This window comes from Ictalurus punctatus, chromosome 12, assembly GCF_001660625.3.
Source record: "Ictalurus punctatus breed USDA103 chromosome 12, Coco_2.0, whole genome shotgun sequence".
In the NCBI taxonomy this organism is placed as follows: domain Eukaryota; kingdom Metazoa; phylum Chordata; class Actinopteri; order Siluriformes; family Ictaluridae; genus Ictalurus; species Ictalurus punctatus.
Window position 1 is genome coordinate 30,318,664 of NC_030427.2, and position 19,302 is coordinate 30,337,965.

Sequence of the window (19,302 nt, forward strand, 5' to 3'; positions counted from 1 at the left end):
AATTCCTCTGCTTTAAATAGTAAGCTTGAAATGTCTCGCGTGCACTATTGTGCCATTTATATATATATATATATGTATTACGCTATTTGCATTATTTATGCCGCGCGCGCTCGCCTCCTTTTCGCCCAGGGGCTTGTTTACAGTCCCAACAGTTCCTGGCAATGACGTCGCGACGCGTCATTAAAGTGGGCGTGCTCTGTCGTCAGGGCAGGACTTCCAACCAATCAGCGGGCTGTGTTCAGCGCGAGACTCTGGCTGTCAGCATAAAAGCGAATGTGGCGGCCGGGAAACCAATCCATGTGAACGCACTCTCAGCGGTTGCGCTATAATAACACCGAGAAGAGGAAGAGAGAAAGAGAGATTTGCGCGTTGACTTTATGCCGCATTTGTGCTTGCACTGATTTCAAACGGATTCTGGAAAGATCAGGACTTGTTTTTCTTTTTCTTGAAGAGAGAACTTGTGCTGCTTCTTGTACCCGGAGCTTTCAGACTGGACTCTGAGACTGGACAGTGAAAAGAAGGGGCAAAGTTTTTATTAGTATTATTATTACTGATATTAGTATTATTTCTTCTGATTTAGAGACAGTACCGCTTTGATTAAAGCGCACACCTGACTGACTCAGGTAAAGGTAAGCCTCAAAGCCTCAACTCTTCATCACGCCTCTTATGTCCACAAAAATGGAGCAGCCTTTTTACCATGACGACTCTTTTCTGTTGGGTTACGGCCACACGGACGCCGCGCTGCACGACTACAAGCTCCAGAAGCAGCAGCAGCAGCAGCAGCAGCAGCAGTCCATGAGCCTGAGCAGCCTGCACGAGTCCTACCGCAGCCTCAAGTCCGACTTGGTGTACCAGGCGTCTCAGGCGGACGTCGGCTCACTGAAACTGGCGTCTCCGGAGCTGGAGAGGCTGATCATCCAGAACAGTAACGGAGTGCTGACCAGCCCCACGCCGCCGGGTCAGTACCAACTGTACGGGCACCGCTCCATCACAGATGAGCAGGAGGGCTTCGCGGAAGGCTTCGTAAAGGCGCTGGACGAGCTGCACAAGTTGAACCAGCCCCCGCCCAACGTGTCGATTGGTGCGGGCGGGGTGACGACGTGCTCGGTGGCGGCTCCCTCCGCGTTCGGCTCCGCCCTGCAACCAGAAACTCCGATCTACACCACGCTTAACCCTTACTGCCCGAGCCTCGTCTCGTCCACTACAGCCACCTCGAGCTATCCGTCAGCCACCATCAGCTATCTGCCCCCAGCGCACGCAGACGCGTCCTCGCACGCATACCAGAACCCGCTGGCTGGGGGCGTGCATCCCGCACAGCGCTTCGTGGCGCTCAAAGAGGAACCGCAGACGGTGCCGGACATGCACAGCAGCGACGGCTCGCCGCCCGTCTCTCCTATCGACATGGAGAACCAGGAGCGCATCAAGGCGGAGCGCAAGCGCCTGAGGAACCGACTCGCTGCCACCAAGTGCCGCCGGCGCAAGCTGGAGCGCATCGCGCGTCTCGAGGACCGCGTCAAGGTGCTCAAGTCGGACAACGCGGGCCTGTCGAGCACCGCGTCGCTCCTGCGCGAACAAGTGGCGCAGCTCAAGCAGAAGGTCCTGCGGCATGTCAGCAGCGGCTGTCAGCTCATGTTGACCAGCAAGATGGAGGCTTTCTGAAACAAGAAACCCCCTCACACAAACACACAGAGACACCACACACCTTTATTCACTAACACTCAAAACACTGGAAAGATTGTCCATGGACATTCATTCTCGTCTGAACGCCACTGAATGGACGTTATGACATTCTGCTGAGTGAGCTTCAAGACGTGCTGAAAGAAATGAACGGTACTTCATTTCAACCGGTACTTGCGGTTGCCGGACACCGTTCACTAGATCGCCCTGAAGTCCGCACTCCGAGGCGCCTGAGAAACACACAGACTGTACAATGAGCCAAGTAGGCTGCAAAGACTGCGCGAACAGGCCAGTAAAGCCTACTTCATGCCAATAACGTTGTTTTTAATATTATGATCAAAGGGAGATTTGTATGTCTAGTAGCCTATGACGTCATACTGTCATTTCTAAACGTGTAAATTATTGTTGTTGTTTTTTTTTTGGTTTGTTTGTTTGTTTATTTTTCAGTCAGGTTGATCCTGGCTTAATATTAAGTATGTCTCATGTTTACAATGTCCTTTTTTTTATTTGTTTATTTAAGTAAAAAAAACTCTGAAATATACCTCACTTGCTCCTCTTGGTGGTCCTTTTTCGCATTCACAGTCTATAGACCTATCTTTATGAACCTTGACCTAGATGAAACGAACTTCCGGTTGTTGTGTAACTGATTAGAATTCTGTTTACTGGTTGTGTTTTTCTGACCTCCCCCCGGTTCAGAGACATTTCCATGACCAGCTCCGCGGGGGTTTTCCACGTTTTCATGCTGTTTTTGTTTCTAAAATCTTAGACTCGCCCAGTTATTGATCGAGCCCGGGTTTGCGCGTTAGAGGTGTTTCCTATCTACGTAAACCAGCATGTCCATATATGGGCATTTTTACTGCGTCATACGTCACAGCTGGGAAGTGTTTGCGCGAAAATCCGCCGCCCACGTGCTGTTAGGTTTCATTTCTCTCCAACAAGTGCACAGGCGAGGATCAGATCAGTGTGGGGGGCGGGGGGCTGGAAAACGCCGAATATGAACCATTTTCCACCAAAACACTACCTCAGTGGGTTTTTCTTTTTAAATAAATATATATTCACTCAGTGGGGAAGTTTTAAAGATGGAAATAGTTTCTGTTTACACCTTTTTAGTCAAATGCTACAAAAACAGCTCAAATAAACACACACACACAGCACTCTTAGAAAACAAGGTACTACACTGTTTTTTCCTCATCACTGTAGTAGTACCTTCAAGCATACAGACCTTTTGTACCTTTTTAAATATGTATATATTACATAGTGATCTGTAATGAATGTAGTGTTAGTTTAAAATGCTTGGACAGTAAGGATAACTCTTATACCTTTTCTAGCACTTGAAGTAAGGTACACTACATTACATGCACCTTTCCAGGTAAGATACACACTAAAGATACAAAAGATGTACCCCTGACTGAAGGTACCACCCAAGCAGCAGTTTAGTACCCTTCTTCTGAGTACGTGAAGGGTCCAATTATGTACCTGACGCGCTAAAAGATCTATTAAGCTTACACAAAATAAGAGTGACGTGGAAAAGTACAGTTTAATACCCCTGTTTTTTTGAGAATGAGTGATGCATGATGGAGTTCCCACTGAAGTCCTGTGGGACCATCATGATCATATCAGGCTTTGCTCACTTTTACTCTGAGACGTTTTGTGATTTACGAGTGACACATTTCATCAAGAAAATGTCATCTAATTGACATTAAAATAATATATTGTCATGCTAAAAAAAAGACGTGAAGACACATTATATTAGGCTACATTACATTACATTACATTATATTGTATTATATTATACTCCCGCACACTGCTAATTTAATGTGAGTCATTCTGATGGTTTAACTCAGGACTCAAAAGACCACAATCTCTCCTCGCTTCCTCACACTTTCTCTGACAGATCAGCAATCATTCATTACGTACCCCCCCCCCCCCCCACGTCCCCACGTCCCCCCACCTCTTCCCCACGTGCACTGCAAGTGAAAATACATTCATTTTATGAGGGGAGTAATCACATACAGTCCTACATACTGAATGTGTACAATTAGAAAATTACAAAGTCATGTGAATGCCGTGTGAAACATTAGCCTATATGTGAAGGGTCAAAAACCACGTGACTTTTCTGTAAGGCTGATGTACTAAAGGTTTAGCAGGTAAAAAACAACAACAACAACAAAAACAACAACCTGTCTTAGGGGATTTATTCAGACCGGAGCACAAGGTCATGAATTAGTGAATCTCTCCTTTAAAGCAAACACAAATAAAAGAAAAAGACTTGTTCACTTGTACTGTTTCTTATGTGGAAAAATAGGCTACAGGTCACGTGGTGTCAGGGGATTTTTTTTGGGCTAGGGTTAGGTGGTATTCGCACTGGGACGTTTGGATGCTCGTGGTGGGGATTTTGGTGCGTGTTTGAAAGCTGACTCGTCTTTCTCAAAGGCGGATGATCCCCCTGCTCTTCCTTTGTAGCGCGCGCACGCCCCTCCCGGCACGGTACACCCACGCGCGCCCGCGCACCGTTTCTGACATTCCAGAGCGTCCCGTCATTTCCCTCCACGTGCGTTTAACATCGCCGCTAAGGCTTTGTGCCCTGTCCAACTCTGCCATCAACCCTCTATAACCCCTAACACCCCCACCCTCCCGAGCACCGCGCGCGCACTGTCATCCCCTGCTAACCTCACTCAGCTTCTGTGTGATCTGCTGTTATAGAAAACTAATGAACTATTAATTAATTAACTACTTAATTAACTACTTCTATTAACTACACACTGTAAAACCGGATAAGTTCATTTAACTCAAAAAATGTGAGGAAACTAATTACCTCAAAATTTTTAAGTTGATAAATCAATTTCTTTAAGCCAAATACACTTAAATAGAGTTAACTGAGTTAAATGTTTGCTATATTTAAGTGTATTTGGCTTAAAGAAATTGATTTATCAATTTATAGAATCAATAATAGAAGCTGATAGTAATCTACACCGCATCCTGTTGAATATTAACAACTGTGGGTGTGAAGATCCAAAAGGTAACTATCATAAATGGGTTGTTAGGCCTATTGGATAAGAACAAACAACTGGTGTGTAAAGAAACTTAATGTGTAAACAGTTTAATAAAACGATAAAACATGTTTCTGATATTTTTAAATGAGTTCGTCTGTAGCTGATCAGAACCCCTGATTCTGAACAATGTCAGTCACTTATCAGTTGGAGGATAATAAACTAAATAAATACCGTATTGTATCGCTCAGTGGTATTGTCAAGTATCGAACTCTGGCCTTGTAAATCAAAATCGTATTGTATCATAGCGGATTGAGCAGTATCGGAAAATATCACATCGTTAGCAAGCAAATCAGAATCATGTTGCATCGTATCATAGTGGATTCAGTGATCGCATCACTGAATTGTTGGAATGGAATTGTTACCTTATGAATAGATATCGCATTTATATCATATCGTATCGCATCATATGATATATCGTATTGTATCATATTGTATCATGTATCGTATTGTATCGTGTCGTATATCGTATCGTATCATATATCGTATCGTATCGTATATCGTACCATATCGTATATCGTATCGTATTATAGCATATATCGTATCGTATCATATATCGTATTTTGTATCGTGTCGTATATCGTATCATATATCGTATCGTATCGTATATCATACCATATCGTATATCGTATTGTATCATATCATATATCGTATCGTATCATATATCGTATCGTATCGTATATCATACCATATCGTATATTGTATCGTATCATATCATATATTGTATTGTATCGTATATCGTATCGTATTGTATTGTATATCGTACCGTATCGTATATTGTATCGTATCATATCATATATTGTATCGTATCATATCATATATTGTATCGTATCGTATATCGTATTGTATTATATCGTATATCGTATCGTATCAATATCGTATCGTATCATATATCGTATTGTATCGTATCGTATCGTTTACACCCTTCCTGTTTCAGTAACAAATACAAAACAAGTAAGTATTTCATTTAAAATAACATTCTGTGTTAAATAAACAGCAGAACATGCGAGTCTCTGAAACTCAGCTTGTTTACTTTCGGGATCTGAAGGATGGCTTTCATTTAGATGATTTTATTTATTCTTTGGTTTAGGCTCTTATTTAGTGAATCTGCGAGGCATTAGCAGATCTTTCCACTCAGAGGTCAACAGGGATTTTTTTTTTTTTTCAGGAACTCTAATTCTGCATTTCGGTCCACCATCACACTTTTTCCAAGTTATAAATATCAGGAATTGTAAAAATGTTTCAGTTTGGCTACTTTCCAGAATGTCGGTGAAAACCAGAATAACGTGACTTCATGAGCCACGGTGAATGGAGCTCATGAACATCACAATAAGTATAAAAGCTGGGTGTGAGCGCTGTTTACGTGGATGATTATCTGGTGCGGGTTTACAGTCAACGATCTCACAATTGAGTGGTGCATTAGTTTCAGATTTGGGTGCAGTTATTCCTCAGGCCAGCGTTGGTTTTCCGTGTCTGGCTCGTTACTGAAGGTCATTGGGGATTTTCCAAACAGATTTAGATGTATAGCAGCCCACACGCTGTCCACCTGACCTTTGACCTGGAACAGCCGGGCAGAGGGTTTTTTTTTCTTTTTTTTCGCCTGACACAGAAAACCGCTTCAAACAGACATCATGAACTTGGCCACAGATCTGCTGTGCCGCTCCAGTTTCCATCCACAATAAATGCTACTTTAAGGTTTTTGTTTTTTTCCTTTGGAAAATTAACATACTCCCACTTCAGCTTGTTCTTTGGGGCTCTCTTGCACTTCACACGTTTGCCTGTCGAACTACAAACACACACACACACACACACACACACACACACACACACACACACACACACACACACACACACAACACTTGAGAGCTATCTGGAGGAATCAGATGAATTAGAGTTTCTTTGTCTTATTAAAGAGGGTTCCAAATGGAACCATTTGGAAACTAATGACTATTCTTGTAGAACTAGTGAAGTGTGTAAAACCCTGCAGTTTTCTAGGGGATTAGTTTTACACTACTGCCTGTGTAACCACTGACACACACACACACACACACACACACACACACACACACACACACACACACACACACACACACACACACACACACACACAGACACGGACACACTCGAATTAGATATTGAATGCTACAACTGTAGATAAACCTTAACAACTGCACTGACACTGGAGCGTCCATAAATATTACATAAACATCTCTTTACAGAAAACTTCTCCACGGCAACGATTACACGCTTAAAAATTTTTTTTAACTACATTTAAGTGGAGCATCTCCTGTACAAGTATAAAGTTAAAGATAGCACATTAGAACGAGCGCATTCATATAAACCTGCGATCTACTGTCAGAGCCGCTGTTCTAGAAATCTAATCAACACCTTCTGACCAATCACAATCCAGCACTCAAAAGCATTGTGGCATATAATTGCAATAAAATAAGAGTTAAAAGACATATACGCGCAACCCCTGTGTGTGTGTAGTTGAAAGCACTTCCTGTGTAGAGGAAGCAGCTGTAGTTACCACTTCCTGTTTGGGTTACATCAGACCTCTTTTACATCATATAGCAGTTTCCGATATTGTAGAGGTTATTTGGCATGGTTTTCCGGGGATGGCAGACGTCAGAAGGTGGGTTTTGAAAAGCATCGTGCCTACACACACACACACACACACACACACACACACACACGGAGGGATCTTCTATGATGCAACTGCTGACGACAGAAGGTGATGGTGGGCTCAGTCTCCCCACTCACATTCAGACCAACTGACATTCTCTCTCCACTCACCTCCGTCATGCTTTCAACCTACCTCCTTCTCTCTCTCTCTCTCTCTCTCCATTTACCTCATACTTTCTCCATCCCACCTCCATCTCACTCTCTAAATCCTACCCTTGTCCTTCCATCCCACCTTCTCTCTTAACCCCGTGAATATTCCGCCCACCCTCAGATCTGAAACAGGCATTAGCACACAAAAAGACTAACAGACTCGGAGAGCCTGACGCACATTGCACATGGATTATTATTCTATGATGCTTGTTTTTCTTTCCTATTATTCTTCTCCAGGTCCAGCTGTCTAGTTCCAGAAGATGACACAAGTGATGTACAGTGTGATCGATGGACTCGGGGAGGACAGATCAATAACCTCGGTGGCCCGGGATGAGCAGATTTCGTATCCAGGGTAACTGGTAGTTGCCTTGTGGACAGGAACTCATTAAAAGCAGAGAGAGAGAGAGAGAGAGAGAGAGAGAGAGAGAGAGAGAGAGAGAGAGATACACTCTGTATTGACTTCATGGACTTTTTCCATGAATTTTATATAACTGGTTCTGTTTAAACTTGACATGCGTCACTGTGGTGTGATACGCCTCAAAGCTGTATCCATAGTGCGATTGTCTGAATCTCACCACCTGCTGTCCTGAACACAACAACCCAGAGGCGGCAAGGTAGGTCATTGTTTTTAAAATGACTGACACGTACCAGTTTTGAGGAAACCCCCCCAAAAGCCAACACTAAGGCCATGAAATGTCAAATTTCAAAGAGCAGAACTCCCCCATCACCTCAGATGTGTAATGTAGAGCTCTGTTCCAGGAAGAGTCCCCCTAAAGAGACCCTGTCTTGCTAGCATGGCATCATTATGATGTTTTCAGAATCAGGAACACGCAGGTCTTTGAAGAAACCAAGCAAAATAAAGGGCAGCAAAGCCGTCATATAATTTCCTGCTTAATACACACAGTCGCCTTGAGGGTACACATATCCACAGAAGATATTGATGCTAGTGAGCTTTGAATAATGTATTTTCCGTGTGATACAACTTGCTGTACAGCCGAAACTCTGACAAACAACTGATCATACACACTTATCTAGCTAACTAACTTTTATTATTATTACAGTATGTTAGCTTCCACGCTTTAGCCTAGGCAACTAGGTTACAAACCAAAACATTGGATGGAGAGCGCAGTGGTGCTTTATGATTTGTCCACAGCTAATCAATACAAGTTAACCTAAACCACAATACACATTACTGCAGACACAAACATCAAGGTTAAGGACAACAACAACAACTCTTAAGATGGCAGAAATCTCATGTTTAAACTATGAATTGCCCTTAAATTCTCCCTTAAACAGTTTAAAGGAGCAATTCTGCTAAAGAATTAACTCAGCAAACCTCCTACGCCGGTGGTCACCAACCCAGCTCCTGGAGATCTACCATCCTCAAGACTTCAATGCGAACCGTAATGGTGCCCACTTGACCTGATCTTATCTCTGCATTAAGAAGTTCTCGATCAGCTGGAACAGGTGTGTTAGATTTTGGATGGAGACGAAACCTGTAGCAAGGCACTGTAGATCTCAAGGAAGAGGGTTGGTGACCACTGCCCTGTGCCACATTTAGTTTATAAGAAAAATACATGTTTGATGTTTCAAAGTTCCTTCATTGTCATTGTTTTTGCACTATAGCTACAAGGCTATTAGCCTCTAGATTAGCATCATGCGTCCTACTCGTGCACTCGAACCCAGAATTTTAACAATATGAAGTGAATCAGAGTGTTTAGTAGTTGTAGATAACAACGAGGGTTTTATCAGTAGTAGAGAAATAAAATTGTATTGTTGTTGTTGTTGTGGTGTGTGTGTGGCTTGAGACGATGGTTGGGCGGTTTTGTTTTGTTTTGTTTTAATATAATCCAACACCGCCACCTAGTGTCATATATAATGCTACAACTGAAGTTAAACGTGAACGTGAACCAGATGCTCAGCATTTTCTCCAGCTAGGTTCTGTACTTTGCTGTGCTGTGTAAAGTTTATATGAGGTATGCTAATACCGAAATCACAAGTAGATCGAGACGGATGATACGGATGAGGTCATGCTTTCTGTCAGAACAATGTCACAAGCAGAGAGAAACCGTTGTGGTAATGATCGTCATGTGAAGTGAAATTCTAAGGCTAGTCATGCTAAAATAATGATCTATATAATTTGGTCAGATGCCTGGTTTGGGCATCTTCATGGAGACAGTAGAAGGAAGTGAGTTTCACTGAAAAAGATGCACAAATATAATCTGGACTCAAGAACATTATAGCGTAGCTGTGTTTCAATCATCTTTCACTCTGCAATTGCTAATTTATAAAGTTGCCAAACTTATTATACCGTAATACACTATAATTATACAGATCACAGTGTGTAAATTGTACTTACGTGTAATATAAATACACATTATGGCCAAAAGTATGTGCATCCTTGACCACCACACCCATATATACTTGTTGAACGTCCCATTCCAGATTTATTCCGTCTTTACTATTATAATGCGCTCCACTCTCTCTTCTGGGAAGGTTTCCACTAGATTTTGGGGTGTGGCTGTGGGGATTTTGGGTCGTGGCTGTGGGGATTTTGGGGCGTGGCTGTGAGGATTTTGGGGCGTGGCTGTGGGGATTTGTGATCATTCTGCTACAAGAGCGTTAGTGAGGATGAGGTCAGGTGCTGATGTTGGGATGTCGAGGAGGCTCCAGTTCCAGTTCATCCCAAAGGTGTTCAGTGGGGTTGAGGTCAGGGATCTGTGCAGGACACTCCAGATCTTCCACCTTCTTCCAACCTTAACACTTAACACACCGCATCTTCATGGAGCTCGCTTTGTGTACAGGTGCATCGTCACGCTGGAACAGTGTTTGGGCCTCTTAGTTCCAGTGAAGGGAAATTCTAACGCTACAGTGTACAAAGACTTTCTATACAATTGTGTGCTTCCATCTTCATGGCAACAATTTGCTGAAGAACCACATATGGATATTATGGTCAGGTGTCCACATACTTTTAACTATACAGTGTATACAGTATACTAATATAAGTTAATGTAGATTGTGTGACGATATAAATTGTATTCTTGATGCTCTGACTGCTGGAAGGTAAACAGGAAGTGGACTGCTAACTCAGTAGGTCTGATGTGTTAGTCAGTAAGAGACCAAGAATAACATGAATTACCATTTAAATGAAATGCTTGGTGATGGATTCAGACAATGGTGCATGACTGTCTATGCAGTGTTCTTCTAATGATGCTGTACAGGTGAGGAAATTTAGGAGGAAACTGGAAACGTGATATAAAACACAAGTGTGTGAAGTAACAGTGTTCTGTGCTTCCAGAACTGGTGCTAGATTTTTCAGAACATGCTAGAATGTGTCGTGATTTCATCATTTAGAATATTATAAGCTGCTAGAATCGGGAGTCTAGAAGCCGCTGCCGCTGCCCTCCGGGTCGTGGACGGCGGGAGCCGAGCGTTTGTGTAACACCGACTTGCCGTGGTTCCTCTGCCCCTGCTGGGGCGCTGTGGCTGCAGTGTGAGCGCAGAGGGTGTTTCCATGGTGTTTAGTGGTGTCCAGCTCATCCGGGTCATCCTTCTGCGTTCTCAGAGCAGCTATGACCTCTCGGTCTGAGGCGTTGAGGTTCAAACATCCACAGCCACGGCCTTTGACCTCCAGGGCCTCATCCTCCACGGTCATGAAGGCGTCACCCCAGAGGCTCTCGCAGAGGTCTCGGCCATGCTGGTACATCTGCACATCACACACACACACACACACACACACACACACACACACACACACACACACACACATCAAGCAGTTTAATATTCAATACAGGAAAAAAATTCAGTCTTAAAGGTGTAACACATTATTTTAAGGAACTAATTAAGGGGCTTAATAGGAATTAATATAAGGAGCTAATTAAGGTTTCAAGTCTTTATTCATAAATACCTTTAATGATACATAACTGTAGATCTGTTACATGAAAATCATTAGTGGTTTAATAAAACCTTGTTGTACAAACTATTGAGCATGAATAGTTTAAATTCTCTACATTAGACTTTTAGGTTCTAGGTTAAGTCATGAGCTCTGAGGTCGTCAGGGAGCGACGCTATGAACTGTACCAACTCCAAATAAATTAATTAAATAGTAAATGGTAGATAGTCTGTACTTATATATAACGCTTTTTAGCCTTAGCGGTTCTACAAAGCGCTTTACACTGGTTCTCATTCACCCATTCACACACACACACACACACACACACACACCAAAGGTAGCAGAGCTGCCATGCAAGGCGCTAGCTCGCCATCGGGAGCAACTTGGGGTTCAGTGTCCTGCTGTCACGACTTCCCCTTTAAGCAGCGTGCTGAAGACCATGTGAATGCACGCTGCTGTGCAAGGTGCGCGAGCACCTGCCTTTTCGTTGTTGACATTCGTGACATTTGGACAAGTGCATTTGTTATGTTTTGTTATGTCTCCTCCCTGTTCCGTCATTGGCTGTTGTGTCACGTGTGTCCGAATTGCCCTCAGCCGTCACGAAGCTGATTATGTATGTGTATATACCGCGCGCCTCCCAGCACACGGCGCGGAATATTAGAGTAGTTTGAACGAGTTAGTCACTTAGTTTAGAGTCCTCACGATAGATAACCATAGTCTTAGTTCATGTTCAGGTTAGTTAGTTAGTTAGTTAGTTCAGTTCAGGCTGGTTTCTCCGCACCCAGTCCCGCGCTATAGTTCATGTTTCTTGTTTTGTTTCTCGACCCTGTATTTCCGTGACCGCGACCTTGATTCCTGCCTCGTCCCTTTATGCCTGTTTGCCGATCGCCTCTTGCACGTTTGTGGATTACGTTTTGGATTTGTCTGCCTGTCTCTCTCTTAAATAAACCTGTTTTACAGCGATTGCATCCTGCCTTATCTCCGTTACGTCACGATACGTGACACTTGCCCAAGGACACTTCGGTGTGTGGAGTCACGTGGGCCGGGAATCGAACCTCCAACCCTACGATTAGTGGACAACCCGCTCTACCACCTGATCCACAGCTGCTCCAGTAACATATACTTTAACTATATCATAATAAAAAGAAGCACCTCCACAATGAAACACGTTAAACATGTTCATATTGAAATATCTGTGATGTGTGTACAGATCCGGCTGCTCATTTGTTGGTTATTATTGTATTTAAAATATTTCCGTGAGTGGTTGTGTGCCAGGCTGATGTCACAGACATTTTAGCTCCTTAAAACAATAGAACAAAGAAGGGAGTTTCTCTAGAAACCTGAGTTTGACAAGTGTGACAGAATTCTCATACACATGAGTGGAAAAATGCAAATTTTAAAATTTGCATTTTAGTAAAAAATAAAATAAGTTTAGAGAAGAATTATGAGCTAATGTGAAGGATAAATAACTAATCGACAGTAATTACACACACAAGCCATCACAGCACAGAGCGAGGGAGTCTTTAGTCTTATGCAGTCTGTTGTCTTATAGGGTTAAATGTTTGCTTTAGGCAGAAATGTCTGAAATGGAGAACGATTAAGTGGTTTGAGTTTAATGATGGATTTAGTGATGTTCATGATGAAGTGCAGCTTTGAATTTTTTGAAGATTGTATGGGAGATATTTCATGCTGACAGGCAAACAGAGAAAAGTGTCTGCATAATGAATATTCCAGTAAAGTAACTAGCGTTCAGTGTTTTAGAGACAGCCCTGGGTTTGATATTACACTTTCAGAACACTAAAGCATTAAGATCATCATCATCATCATCTCCCTCTGGGCTTTTAATATTACACTGGCACAAAGTACAGAATACTGATCTGACTCTCATGATCGTCTCCGTACTCTGACTGTTCCTGGGAATATTCTGTCCCTCTCAGCATTTCTATAAGGCAATTAGAGACAAGACACCAAGGTTTCTGAAAATGATGGGGTAGGTATGTGTGTGTGTGTGTGTGTGTGTGTGTGTGTGTGTGTGTGTGTGTGTGTGTGTTTGCGTGTTTGCATGTGGGTGTGCGTGTGTGTACATGTGTATGTGCGTGCGCACATCTGGTTGTCAGTGTCCATTTGTCACTGTGCCTACATTGTCTATTTCTGTAATGCATATCAAACCTTTAGGCTGACTGAAATGTACTCTGTGTGTGTGCATGTGTGTGTGCGTGTGTATCTGAATCCAGTATGATTCCATGCCACAGCATTCATCCAGGAGTGAACAGGTGTATGTAGTGTACCTGTTGATAGGGTATGCAGCTGCCAGTGCAGTTTAGTCCTCTGGGATCACGGGTCCAGTCTCGAGCACACGTGAGGTCTGATTTACAAACTTCATACCTGACACAGAGAGACACAGAGAGAGACACAGACACACACAGAGAGAGACACAGAGAGAGACACAGAGAGAGACAGAGACACAGAGAGAGACACACAGATAGACACAGAGAGACAGAAACACACAGACAGACACAGAGAGACACACAGACACAGAGAGAGACACAGAGAGAGACACAGAGAGAGACACAGAGAGAGACACAGAGAGACACACAGAGAGAGACACAGAGAGACACAGACACAGAGAGACACAGACACAGAGAGACACAGACACAGAGAGACACAGACACAGAGAGACACAGACACAGAGAGACCGAGCAAAACAGAGGCTCACATTAGTAACTTACAGGGAAACGTGTGCTGCTCAGGAAACTGCTGTAGGATAATAATAAACGGTAAAGTTGTTTAAGGAGACGTTTTTAACTTTTAGAGACGTATTCTCCAATGTCAGCACATTAACATCTGTAGGTTAAAGTGTTTCTGGCAGCTTGAGAGGCAGAAGAGTTGACGCTTTGTGGTTTCTTGGTAACATGACAAGCTGAGATGTTATTTTTTATCTTCAAGATAGAGGAAAAAGAAATGCTGGACTGTTCATAACTGCAATGAAATATATGATAACTGGAACTAACTTGTTTCACGCATGTTCCATAACATTAAATATAACTACAAATGGATAAAAAGTACGATGTGGTGTTGTTTAATTAATAAAAATTGTAGTAGTTCATTTGGCAGAGGCCCTTGCCCAGAGCAGCTTAGAGAAGTGAAAGGACATTTCATTTTACTCTTATACAACTGAGCAGTTGAGGGTTACGGACCTTGCTCACAGGCCCAGTAGGAGGGCTGGAATTTGAATTCACAGCCTTTTGATCAGTAGACAAATGTTTTAACCACTGAGCTGCCACTGTCAAGCTATCATTGCAGTTTTCAGTATGTCATGCTAATGAGGTGGGTGTTGCCTCACCAGTCTCTGCAGAAGCTGTGGCACAGAGGCACCACCCTGAGGGAGGAGCCACGCTGAGGGTGTGGCCAGTATGTGGCATCAGGAGAGCAGCGGTAAAAACATATGACTCTCTTCAGGAACTCCTCACACCTATAAAGAGAGAGAGAGAGTGTGTGTGAGAGAGAGAGAAAGAGAGAGAGAGAGAGTAATTTAGAAGTACAATTACCGATTGTAACCCATCTGTTTCTCTGCACACACTACACACTGATTAGAAAAAGACAGAGATAGAGAGAGAGATCTTTGTTTAATCCCCCCAGCCCCAACCCCCCCCCCCCCCCCCCCCCACCACCACCACCACCACCACCACACACACATACACACTTACACTGTACTGAGAGAGCCACACCTGTCCCACGATACACTGCTAGTAGAAGCAGTAAGGTCCTCAATGTCTTGCGCCGAGCAGCAAGCATCTGAGAAAAAAATATCATTAAAAATGTCATTAACATTTTATATAAACCAGCTGTGAATATCTAATTAGCTTACATGTCAATGCTAGCTTAAAAACATGTACGGCATGTTTATCTATATGACAGCATTTACTCACTCTCCATGTAAGAGGAGCATTCTTTAAGATTGGGCTCTGGACTGGGCATGGACTTGTGATGTCCATCCTGAAGACATGCCCCTTCTCTGCACCAACCATATGCAATCAGAAAACTTGCCCAATAGGCAAAGACGAATGCTGAGGAAACGACCATTTCACCTTGGAGAACAGTGTTAGTGGTAAGTCACTGGCCGATGAGGACGCGTTAAGTCACTGGTTAATGAGGACGCGTTAAGTCACAAGTTAATGAGGATGCGTTAAGTCACTGGCCAACGAAGATGCATTAAGTCACTGGTTAATGACAACGCATTAAATCACAAGTTAATGAGGATGCGTTAAGTCACTGGCCAATGAAGATGCATTAAGTCACTGGTTACTGAGGACGTGTTAAGTCACTGGTTAATGGGGACGTGTTAAGTCACTGGTTAATGGGGACGTGTTAAGTCACTGGTTAATGGGGACATGTTAAGTCACTGGTTAATGAGGACATGTTAAGTCACTGGTTAATGATTACTCATTAAGTCACTGGTTAATGAGGATGTGGTAAGTCACTGGTTAATGATAACGCGTTAAGTTACTGGTTAATGATTACTCATTAAGTCACTGGTTAACGAGCACACATTAAATCACTGGCCAATGAGGACTCGTTAAATCACTGGTTAACAATTACACATTAAGTCACTGGTCAATGCATTAATTCAGTTAGGTCAATGGTCAATGAAGATGCATTAAGACACTAGCCAATGGGGATATGTTAAGTTATTGGCCATGTTATGGTAAAAGTGGGGTAAATAAAGGTACATTAGGGTACAAGTGGGGTAAACAAAGGGAAGTTAGGGTCAAAGTGGGGTAAATAAAGAAATGATAGCATAAAAGTGGGGTAAATAAATGGATATTAGCATAAACATGGGGTAAATAAACTCATGTTAGGGTAAAAGTAGGGTTAATAAAGGGATGTTAGGGTAAAAATGCCATACCTGAGTTCTGTTGCAAGCTGTACTTGATTTCTTTCTTTCTGTCTGTTTTGTTTTTTTCTGTTTCTCTCTGCTTGGAGTTGATGTTTTACCATCAGCTGTCTGTGTGTCTCTGACTCAGTGGAGGACAACAACGATAACACCCTGATTCACACATGCGCATACACACACAAGCCTTCTTAGACTCTCTCTCTCTCTCTCTCTCTCTCTCACACACACACACACACACACACACACACACACACACACACACACACACAGATTCTCTCTTTCTCTCTCTCTCGCTCTCTCTCTCTCTCTCTCTCACACACACACAGATACTCTCTCTCTCTCTCTCTCTCTCTCTCTCTCACACACACACACACACACAATGATTCTTTCTCACTCTCTCTCATACATACAGAGTTCTGTAAGGTTGCAACTGTGAAAAGAAACGTAAGGACACCGAGTATATTTTATACACAGTGTATGATCAGTGCATGTTTCAGCGCAGCTCCCGAACCCTTTGCTCAGTTACAGTAACTGCCCTTGACGGCTATGGAGTGAATTGCCCCAGGTGCTGCTGACTCACACCTGAACTTCAGCAACAAACACAGCTACATCCCCCACGTTCACACAACACCTACAGTGTTTATATACGCCTGAACCTGAAAGTGTCCGAGTGATGGATTGTCCCAAATCTAGTCGACCAGCATAGAAGACATCTCTGGTGTCCGATATTTGTGTCTTTAGATTTGCACTGGAGAAGACGAATATAACGTGACTAAAGTAAGAAAGGTTTTCATGTAGCAGTGTGCGTCACGCACCCACCTCAAAAAGATTTAATCATTCAATGATTCAGCTGCAAGTTGGAGCTATGATTGTTATTAGTGTAGCATCATACATAAGGACTAGTACACTTGTCATGTTATAGGGAAACCGCAAAGAGTAAACTTCTCTGTCCTGAAAATGTTAGAAAACTTAAAGGTACCTCTGACTGTTACAAAGTACTGACACTGGAGACTCCTTCCATATCAACAATCACACATGGTTTTAAAATCCATTTATGTGGAGAATCTTCCAACCAAGTCCCTGGGGAGGTTGTTACTATGGAAACGATAACATATTAGAACGAGCGCATTAATATAAACCTGTACTACTGGCAGAGCTGCTGTTTACTCAAAAAAATTTTTTTATTAAAATGAATCAACAACTTCTGACCAATCAGAATCCAGAATTCATCAGAGCTGCGTAGCTCAACTTCAGACAAGTCGAGTTCATTCAACAATGTAGTAAAGCTGAGGAGAACTGGCTTTCCCACACGGCTTAGAATACAAATCTGTTCATAAAATGCCTTTCCAGAGTCTAAGCCGAAAGAAATGAAAACAAGTGAATTTATTTTACGTAATCGCAGCCAGGCCGAACACTGTGTCGTCGAAAGCAGGGGAGATTTTAATTTTGGCAGGCAACACGAGCACAGTTTTACCTGGCTTATTTCCCCTCATCTTGGTGAGCTCACTGTTTATTCAGGCATTCATTTCATTTCACTTTGCCGTAGCAGCATAATACAGGATATAAAATATATATATATATATATATATACATCAGAATCAGTCTCTGATATGATCTGAACACAGTGCACATCGCAAATATCTCTGCATACTCAGTAGTATGCCTGATTAACCTTTAAAATAAACCATTTAATGCACATACAATCCATAAATGCATAGCTGTGGAGTGTTTAATGCATCCAGATTATACCTTCACTGTCCCAGTTATCCCGAACCCTGCTGGGTCATTTGGGATGTCATGAAAATGATCAAATTAGAAACATCTGTACATGATCTGAACTAACTTCGTGCTTATTTTGTCAGTTCTCATGAATATTCGCCTCATAAATATGTAGAATTGTTTTCCCTCAGTAATCCTGCCTAGCACAAACCGCATTAGCATGATTTCGGGCCGAGACGAGACAGAGAGCGACCTAGATACGATGGCGCTGGGGGTAAACAAGGGACTGAAACACAGCCTTTCAAAGAGCAGCCTCAAAGGGGAAAGTGTAATCCCTTTATGGCTGCATTTCCACTGGAATCCAATTATTTTGCTTATTTTTTTGCTGACTTCTGACACAGAGCCAATATTGTTGCATATGTGTAAACAGATTGGGTTGGATTTTTTTTCCACATCTGATATGAGCCACATTTGAATGAGGTTATAATTTGACATCCATCCATCCAATTTTCTGTACCGCTTATCCTTACTGGGTCGCTGGGGGAACCTGGAGCCTATCCTAGCCTGAAGGGCATGGATTTGACATACATCTATATGATAATTGTTCTTTTGACTCAAATCTGAACAATCACATCTATTTTTCCTGTTAATTCTGAAGCTATTATCATTGTTACACAGCTGAGTTTCTTCATTTGGTGCTCATTCGGTTATCTGTAGGAGGATACAGCCGTGTAAAAACCAGCAGGATAAGTACAGAACCCAGGCCGTCTATGACGACCATGTATTTGGTGAGGAGAAAACAAATAAATAAATCAGATCTATGTCAAAATATGGGAACTGTGCATCGAGGTCCACAATGTAAATGCAGAATTTACTACTAACATCTCTAACCTGCTAGATTGCACTTTTTTCCTGTCGAGTAAAGGCAAAGTTACATAAATCATTCAGTTTCATAACCACGCTTGAGCAGTTGACCCGCAGGCTTTCTCCGGCCTGGTTCGTTCTCAGGCTGAGAGGGCACATCACGGTTTTCTCATTTAAACAGGAACAATGGTGCCCTTTGTATACAAACTATTCAGGGAAATGGCCACAAAAAGACCTGGGCCTCAGTGTTTACCCAACTCAAAATGTTCTTACAGCCTGAGAGAATCATAATCCACTGCAGTGCACGTACAGTGCATGTGGTAATACAGTGAATGTACTACACAAGGAGTGCGGAGGGAGTTTTAAACACG

At 42.7% G+C, this 19,302-nt stretch overlaps 2 protein-coding genes across 3 annotated transcripts; one reads left to right on the forward strand and one right to left on the reverse strand.

Annotated features, from left to right (window-relative positions):
- Nucleotides 1–282: 282 nt before the first annotated feature.
- Nucleotides 283–2,218, forward strand: junbb (JunB proto-oncogene, AP-1 transcription factor subunit b). Its single transcript, XM_017481600.2, has one exon. The coding sequence runs from the start codon at nucleotides 667–669 to the stop codon at nucleotides 1,657–1,659; it is 993 nt and encodes a 330-aa protein (XP_017337089.2). The 5' UTR covers nucleotides 283–666; the 3' UTR covers nucleotides 1,660–2,218.
- A 6,201-nt stretch (nucleotides 2,219–8,419) lies between these two features.
- rtbdn (retbindin) lies at nucleotides 8,420–16,522 on the reverse strand. 2 transcript variants are annotated; one of them, XM_017481642.3, is made up of 6 exons: nucleotides 16,361–16,522; nucleotides 15,384–16,119; nucleotides 15,162–15,249; nucleotides 14,798–14,926; nucleotides 13,743–13,839; nucleotides 8,420–11,268 (listed from the first exon to the last, which is right to left on the reverse strand). In XM_017481642.3, the coding sequence occupies exons 2-6, from the start codon at nucleotides 15,535–15,537 to the stop codon at nucleotides 10,945–10,947; spliced, it is 792 nt and encodes a 263-aa protein (XP_017337131.1). In that variant the 5' UTR covers nucleotides 15,538–16,119; nucleotides 16,361–16,522; the 3' UTR covers nucleotides 8,420–10,944. The 2 variants fall into 2 exon arrangements, with proteins under 2 accessions (XP_017337131.1, XP_017337130.1); XM_017481641.3 differs by having other exon boundaries at nucleotides 15,384–15,542; nucleotides 16,361–16,521.
- Between the last annotated feature and the right edge of the window lie 2,780 nt (nucleotides 16,523–19,302).